General features: G+C 45.2%; 1 protein-coding gene across 1 annotated transcript; it reads right to left on the reverse strand.

Annotated features, from left to right (window-relative positions):
• Positions 1 to 274: 274 nt before the first annotated feature.
• Positions 275 to 8087, reverse strand: LOC104534048 (selenium-binding protein 1-A-like). The gene is made up of 9 exons (XM_010189608.1): positions 7899 to 8087; positions 6289 to 6409; positions 5066 to 5248; positions 4792 to 4970; positions 3793 to 3871; positions 3165 to 3286; positions 2340 to 2432; positions 1258 to 1376; positions 275 to 617 (listed from the first exon to the last, which is right to left on the reverse strand). The coding sequence occupies exons 1-9, from the start codon at positions 8064 to 8066 to the stop codon at positions 455 to 457; spliced, it is 1227 nt and encodes a 408-aa protein (XP_010187910.1). The 5' UTR covers positions 8067 to 8087; the 3' UTR covers positions 275 to 454.
• Positions 8088 to 8539: the final 452 nt, after the last annotated feature.

The following is an 8539-nucleotide window of genomic DNA, read 5'->3' on the forward strand; positions in this document are numbered from 1 at the left end:
ATCAAGCTTTGCAGGGACAGGGCACTCTTGCTCTGGGCAAGCCCATGGAATGTATCTGTCTCATGGAGTTATTTAGGAACAGCCTCTCCACCATCAATGGCATGGCCAAGCGGCACCAAACCAGGCAAACAACCCTTAAAAGACCTTGGCCTTGAAACCCCCTGGCAATAGAGGTTACACAGGACCTTATGAAAGGGGAAGAGGAGTAGAGAAAATGAGATGTATATAATATTTCAGAGAAATTCGCTTGGCTGCCTCAGAATGAGAAGCAAGTGGAGCTTCTGTGGCTCGCCCTAATGGAAGTCTACATTTAGACAGCAGATAAAGTTCCAGCTTAACCAATTCACCCATATAAAAGGGAAGTGGGGGGTAGGGAGGAGAGAGAGGAAGAAAGAGAGGAGGAAAAGACATGAAGGAAATAACCAATCCAAACCAAACCAGCTCCACACAACAGTTACACCCAGATATCAGAGGTACAGTCTCCACCAGGGTAGCGAATCTCATGAGCTAGGACAGGCCCATCAGGTTCCTTCCCAAAATCCACTAGGAAGTTTTTATTCACTTTCAATCCACCTTTTTCAGTATCCACATCAATTTGCAGCATAACAGAGCCTTCCCTGGAAAAGGGACAAGAAAACAGGTGTTGGGAAAAGGATTCGTATTTGTTGCTCGTCTCTTCCACGTTTGGGCAGGATTTGTCTTTGTTTAATACAAAAAGGAAAGAACTCCAGCTTTAAAGTGGGGCTGAGCAGGTCTCAAAAGTGAGTTACATTGCCTCAGTGAAACCTGCGAACTCAAATCGACAATGAATGAGTGATAATTAGTAGCTGTTGTTAGTTGTAAAGGTCTAGGCAAGCTGCACTATGCCCTCCTGTGGTCATCTGGAAATCGTCTCGTTTCTTTAATTCCAAAAACACCCTGGTACACCCAAAGGCAGTTTGGGAGTACAACAGATTCCCAGAGGCTAGGTCACGTTCACTGGTTTCCTCCCATTGTCACCAACTTCCAAATCGATCGTGATTTCAACAAGTAGTGTGTGCAGACCCCAGGTTTTGCGTGCCCATTGAGCAGAGATGGATCCTGGCTAGAAGGTGAAACATCTAGACTGGTAAAATGCGTTTAAAAAGTTACTGGATTCAGTCTCCCTGCATGGGAACTCTGCTCTGCACACCAGCTGGCATACACCTATCAATAGTTAAGAAGGAAATCTTGCACACAAACTTCTATGGTCACCCTTGTTTACCAAAGTTTTCTTACTTGACAAGGTCTGGGTAGAACTGCTTGTCCCATGCACTGTAGAGAGAGGTGGTGACGTACAACCTCTTCCCATCCAAGCTAAGCTGGATCATCTGAGGTCCACCTTGCACCCTCTTCCCCTAAAATTGTAATAGAGAACAAGGTGCTCAAGACAGGCTGTCACAGAGGTGGAACAAAAGAAATGCAGCAGCAGGGAGAAGGAAAACAGCACGGCAGTTCTGCTGCCAGGAGCATCCAGCACTGAAATCCTCGATACGAGGAGCACCAAACCCTCTGTTTTGGAGAGAGAACAGTTTTTATTGGGAGTCTTATTCCTTGATAACAGAGAGCCTCAAAGCCAATCCAGATGGGTTCCACTTAACTCACCGAACCAGTAGCGTGAGAAAGGAAGGGCTGAGGGGTTCAGGTTGCTGCACTTGGAAGGAAACGTCAAATATGAAGTGAGGAGTGGCATAATACGGTTGCAAATAAGATCATGTCTATACTGCAGGTAGGTCATGATCTGTGCTACGAAGAAAAGGTGTGGCAATGCCTGAAACAGCCTTCAATGGCCAACAGATCTCAGCCGTGACCATATTCAGATCTTGCATATCCCACGAGAATTTCCATAGGCAGCTGCCTTGACAGTGGTAATAGTAACGCACATCGCTAATGACCAGAGACAATTAATGCTCTTTTATGTTCTTATCATGACGCTGGGTGCCACTGAACTCTTTACATACACACACACACACACGGAATGAGCTGCTTTAGTGCTTTGACCATCAGCTGTTGAGAGATTACCAGAAGCCATGACAGCAGAGTGATGAATGCGTGCTAAATCAGCCAGCTAACAACAGCAGGGAAGATGTAATTACCCAGGCTTCAGGACAGCTGAACAGCTTGTCTCATCCCACCAGGGACACAGAGCGCTTACCAGGATTTACCAGCTCCAGCCCATGCCGAAATGTGATACCTGCCCAGGCGGTGAGCCAAGGTACAAAGTAGCTCAGATTTGTTGAACACTGACGGAGGCGCAGGGATATTTCAAAATGGATTACAATTAGCTGAGCACTGACAACCTGCATGGTAGGAAAACTTACTTTGATCACAAATGGCTCTGGCTGACACTGCAATTCCTTGTCTTCCACTACAGTTACAGGCCCACCCTTTGGGATGCTGCCTCCCAGAAACACCTGTAACCAAGGGCATGTGTGAGAACCAAAGGAACATGAAAGCAACACAGTGACAATTCTCAAGCAAAAATAAATTGTCATTTTCCCCTTTAAAAAAAAAAAGAGAGTGGGATGACTCCTCCCCCTCTACTCTGCCCTGGTGAGACCGCATCTGGAATATTGTGTCCAGTTCTGGGCCCCTCAGTTCAAGAAGGACAGGAACTGCTGGAGAGAGTCCAGCACAGGGCTACAAAGATGATGGAGGGAGTGGAGCATCTCCCTTCTGAGGAGCGGCTGAGGGAGCTGGGGCTCTTTAGTTTGCAGAAGAGGAGACTGAGGGGAGACCTCATTCATGGTTAGAAATATTTCAAGGGTGAGTGTCACGAGGATGGAGCCAGGCTCTTCTCAGTGACAAACAATGATAGGACAAGGGGTAACGGACACAAACTGGAACACAGGAGGTTCCACTTCAATTGGAGAAGAAACTTCTTCTCAGTGAGGGTGACAGAGCCCTGGCCCAGGCTGCCCAGAGAGGTTGTGGAGTCTCCTTCTCTGCAGACATTCAAAACCCGCCTGGACGCCTTCCTGTGCAACCTCATCTGGGTGTTCCTGCTCCGGCAGGGGGATTGGACTGGATGAGCTTTGGGAGGTCCCTTCCAATCCCTAATGTTCTGTGATTCTGTGATTCTGTGATTCTGTGATTCTGTGACTTGACTGCCCTTGTACACGACAGCTTTTCTGGTGCTGGCTTACCTGTCCCACCAGCTTGGGCTTGCGGGTGTTGGAGATGTCGTACTGGCGGATGTCTCCGTGAAGCCAGTTGCTGAAATACAGGAACCTGTCGTCCAGCGAGATGAGGATATCAGTAATAAGACCTTCAAGAAAATATTCAGTAGTGAAGTCAGGAAACAGACAGGACCAGCAACAAACAAGACCACAAGCCTCTAATCTTTCAAACTTCTGGTCATAGTAGCCTCAGAAAAATATGTGAAGATACGGGCTGAACAAACACAATCATCCTTGGAAAGGCAGTGCCTCCTCAGAGGAGGTTCAGGCTCTCCCAGCATTCTCAGGACCATTCCTGAATGCTGTGAGCTCATGCTTAAAGACCCAAACTCCAAGTATTCTTCTAGAGAAGCTGCCCTCAAGCACTGAGCAGTGCAGGAACAGACGTCTCACAATCTCCTACTTGACGGCTCATAAGCAAGGCTAATTTGGTTACAACAGAAGTGTTACACAATAAACCCAAAGAGAAATTTAGTATTTTACAAGGGAAGCATTTGTCATTTAAGGATAAGATGTTGCAAAAAAAAAGCTACACTGTACCAGAGAACTGAAGAGGGCAGCCCCCCAGTTCTTTTCCAAACACGCTCACACTAACCAGGCATGTCAGGGAGAAGCCATCCTTGCACCTTCTTGCTGGGTATTTCAATCACCTTCTCTGCTGCCCAGTCTCCTTTCTGCAGAAGGCAGAGGACAGAACACAGCGTTATTATTGCCTTGGTGTCAGCCAAGAGGGCTCAGCTCTGCGTGGCAGAGGGAGGAGAAGCAAACAGTGCTCTTTATTTAACAGATCCTGTACAGAGGTGATACGCACACTGCAAATAAATGTTGCCAAAGGGTGAGGATGGTAACTGTGCTGCCAGTGAGAATGTTAATGATTACACTATGCAACATCAGCTCCGATTGCTATCACAGTAGCAGCATTAAAGACTGCAAATCTCCTACAGCTTGGTGTACTCCACCTCGCCCCTAGAATGGCAATAGCTCTCCTCCCCTGTCCATGACCCCATCTCACATACCCTCCTCTACCTTCAGGTCCTCCCTATGCTTCCAAACACCATCTTGAGCATCAAGCAGCACACATCGATACTGGTGACCAGTTTCACGTGTTCTGATCAGCTCTCCAACCCACCCATGTCTGTCGACCACCTTGCAGCCAGAACACAAGCTGTTGAGCTAATGCTGCAGCTGTTTCCTCAGTGCAAGTGTTCACTACATCGTCTCACGTTCAAGTGACCACTACTGTTCCTATCGTTGGCAAGACCTTCCCCTCTTTGAGACTTTCACAATTCATTAACTGTGATTAAAATGGTTGAGTTATTGTGGCGGGCAGGAGAGTTGGAAGTGGGGCTGACAGAGCAGCAGAGGTACTCAAAATGCCAACCAGGTGCAACTGCTCAAAGATGAGGGACTGTCCAGTAGCTTCAGGAAGCCATGTGTGCACACCATGACACAACGGTATAGCTTGGCTAGAATTAGACTGGAATTAGGAGCCAGATTTTTCTGAATCCGAATCCTACTATTTCCTAAGTGATCGATGGATTCCTGAAACAACCAGGGTTGAGCCTCTGTGTTTGCCAGGGCTTTCATTACTCACCTCTGTCTTGTAGAACCGATGCACCGTACTGCTCAGAGCGCACCCAACAAACCCCTCTGCAGCATCCGGATTGTGCAGGAATCGGATCTCCAGAGGTATGGAGCCCTCCCCTAAGTCAATCGCCTGAACGTAGGTGTGAGTGCTCCAGTCCCACACGTTAATGCGGCGACCGTAACACCCTAACGGATCGGGACAGACAAAAATAAGCACAAAAGAGATTATTTTAACAAAGAACCACTTTTACTTTTGAGAGTTTAAACAAACGCCCCCTCACCTCTCTCCACATCAGCTGGGTTGAACCCATTTGCCAAGGCTTTTGGGGCTCCCCATTCCGTGCTCATCAGGATGTTGTGTCGTGGCTGATACCAGAAGTCGTAACCCAGGGCGGGTACCTTTTCCCCATTCTCCCAATTTCCTTTCACTTCAAAGGTCTCTCCGTCCAGCAAAAGGAAGCCACCTGATAAAACACCCAAAGTTTTTCTGTTTGAAGACATTCACACAGATTCACAGCTTTTAAAAAGCTAAATAATACATTCATGTTTAAGTATCTATTTTCTAAACACGCTGTAAAATGCAACTCTATACTTCAGGAAAATGTTGTGATTCTGTTGGTATCACTTCCGCGGACTAAAGCAAATGAAAGCTGGATTTTTAAAGAACTTCATCATATTGCAATGAATTTTTTAAGCTCCAGTTGGCTCTGTTTCTACTCAAATCATTGCAATAAATCAGTTAGCCTCCTAGAGTACATTTCAATTACGAGATACATTAGAGAAGATCCCAGAGGAGTCACCTCTGTTTGTCTTTGCTTGCCACCAGTATCTTGAATCACGTACATAACAAGCATCTGTTCAAGGACACATTTGGCCACAATCCAGAAGAGAAAACCCTGTGAGAAGGAGTACATCTCTCCTAACAGCCAGTATTTCTCTTGAGACGTCCGGTGGTTTACATCCAAAATAGGTAACAAAATGTATACACAAGAATCCTTCAAAAGTTTGAAATAGGAAATGCGATCTAGAATAGCGTGAAAGGCTTAATTTTCATTAGTCAATGAGACTAAGAGAATTTAGGTTGGCAACAGAATCTGTCATGCCCAAGTCACAAACACTGAGCTGGTCGACTCTGTTCAAAAGCAATTCTTCCTTGCTCTGTACTGGAGGGACCCAAGTGAAATGTTAATGGGTTTTGTGTTCACATTTTAAAAACTAGAGTTAGTTTTCTTTATTAATGAAAGGCTGAGACATGGAACCTGAACAACAGCCCCAAAGATGTTCCTCCACATCAGGTTTGAATAGCTACGGCAGGGCAACAACCATCCAGCTTACCTGGCAACTGAAGTGTTGACTCTGTAGTTATTACACAGCTGCTGGAATGGCTGTGTGCTCAAAAGCACTGTAAGCTCTTAAAAATTCTTCTACCTTTGCAGCCTGTGCTTTGGGAGCACGATCTTCTACACCACCAATACTTTTCTAGAGCAATGAGGGGCACTAATACCTTTTCCATTGCCAGAAGGGTCTCCCAAACAGCTGATCAAGATGTCACCAGTGCCCAGACAGTGCGAGGTGTGAGGATTGGCCACGTTACCCTTCCAGAACACCTCCACTGGCTCAACAATCTGCAATGAGCACACAGAGAGGCCGAGTCAGCTCATGGAGATCACTGCAGAACACCAGCTCCACCCCAGAGTTCGAGTTTCAAGGAATGAGGGAGGCGTGGGAACGGCGTACGTGTGAGAGGAATTGTTTCTTCTGGTATTTTGGGGTTTGAGTACCTGCCACCTCGCGTTTTCTACTCTGCCCAGTAACACAGTACGGCTCCTGACATTTATTTGTTCTCAAAAATGCAAACAGCAAGAGTTAAGTGGTTAGAATCGGTCTAATTTGTGCACCAGTGAGACCCTGACATCTGCATTTGCTGTAATTAGTACCAGTGGCAGAAACACCACTTGGGCAATATTCAGGCATCAGCCCTCACTGGTGCACCAGTTCAGAGGGGAAAAAATAATCTTTGAGGCTTGCCAGAAACTGAGTTTGAAACAAAATTCACTGCACAAGAAGAGACCTTTGGGAGTTTTATTCCACTGCATTAATAGTTAAAGTCTGGCAAGGCTCTAAAGAACTCGGACCCAAAGGAGCAGGCATGAGAGCATTTGCAGGCAGGTGGGGTGGGACAAAAGAGCACTTAAAAGATTCCTTTCATTCCACATTATGACCTCTCTTTAAAATACATTTTTGATCATCAAATTTGTCTCTGCCAGACCCGGAAATTTGTACTGAAGTTTCACACACTGCTGTACGACACATCTGACCAAGCATATATTTATATATATAAAAATATATAGATATGACAGTGTATATATTTACATCTTGGCTAACCCTCTATGCTTACGTTATAGATCTGACTCCAGCAATGCCTTTTGTTTTTCACTGACTGCAAAGAGAACCTAACCAGTCTGATAGGGGAAAGTGTAAGTCTTTATCTGAACCTTTATCTGCACCAGTATCTGTGAGAGTTTTATTTGGGGAAAATTTCAATTATTTCCATGAAAAATATTTCTTTAACAGAAAATTTCATTTCCTTATATGAAAACAGTTTGTTATTTTTTTCCAAAACCTACGTATCAAACATTTAGGAACCAAGGATAACAAATCAAGGAGGTGTCCCTTACGGAAGAGATCTGGTTTTGCGCAGTGAAAATCCAACCAAATTTGAACTCATCTCTGAAAACCATTCCATCTACACATGCTCAGCTGAACGTGTCAGGTAGGAGTCTGCCTCATGATCTTGTAGTCAAAAACAGTAATACAGGGTGCAACTACTTCGACTAAATTCATACTGCAGAGGCAGGCTGAATTCTGGAACTTTCTACGTTTTGAGTGTTTGACACCACATTTACTCCTATTTCTTTTGTGCAAGATCTTTTGTGTGTGGTTTATCAATAAATCACAGGAGTTTCAAAACTCCCATCAATTCCCAGTATTTGACGAAGGCTTCCTTAACTGTTCTGCCTCTCCTGTTCTAATTGAAGTTGGAATCCAGGAAATCGCTGTCTCTTGGTCAAAATATAAGAAACAGAAACCCAGCTTGAAGACACCTAAACATACCTTATGGATTCTGGGAGCTCGCAAGTCTGTTCCCACATCCACCACATAAATGCGAGAAGAGATCAGACTTGGTAGAATCAGTCGATTTCTTCTCTTTGTGGCATCCCCAAAGCAGCTGCTGCAGGCATTCCAGCCCGAGTGATGGAGTTCATCCTTAAGATTGGGCATGGGCAGGCGATGGATCACCTGCAAAGTCAGAGACAGACTCAAGATTCAGCCTGGTATGGTTTTTCCCCCTAGGCAATGAAATGGGCCTTTATGTCAAAGCATAAATTAATAAAGAGCAGAAGGAAGCTGCTATTTGTTATTCAGGAAGCAGATTCAGGCTGAGATATGCAGAGCTGAAGCTGTAAAGCGGGAGAAGAAAGTTGGACATCATGATTGCACAGCATTTGTTAAACACAGTATGCTATTCAATTAATACAAATCTTTAAAAGACTGATTAAGGAGACATGCAATAACGATATGGAAAAATGAACAACAGAAAAAACCATCGCTTGTCCATGGGCTGCAACTTCAGAAGATTTACCTGCTTGCAGCTGGGGCTGCCTGCAGCAGACTGACATGCTAATTTGCACTCCTGTTTCTGATTTTTACTTTGCCACTGTACAACAATGGGATGAGGTTGAATATGGCCAAAT

Source organism: Mesitornis unicolor, unplaced genomic scaffold, assembly GCF_000695765.1.
Source record: "Mesitornis unicolor isolate BGI_N332 unplaced genomic scaffold, ASM69576v1 scaffold19298, whole genome shotgun sequence".
In the NCBI taxonomy this organism is placed as follows: domain Eukaryota; kingdom Metazoa; phylum Chordata; class Aves; order Mesitornithiformes; family Mesitornithidae; genus Mesitornis; species Mesitornis unicolor.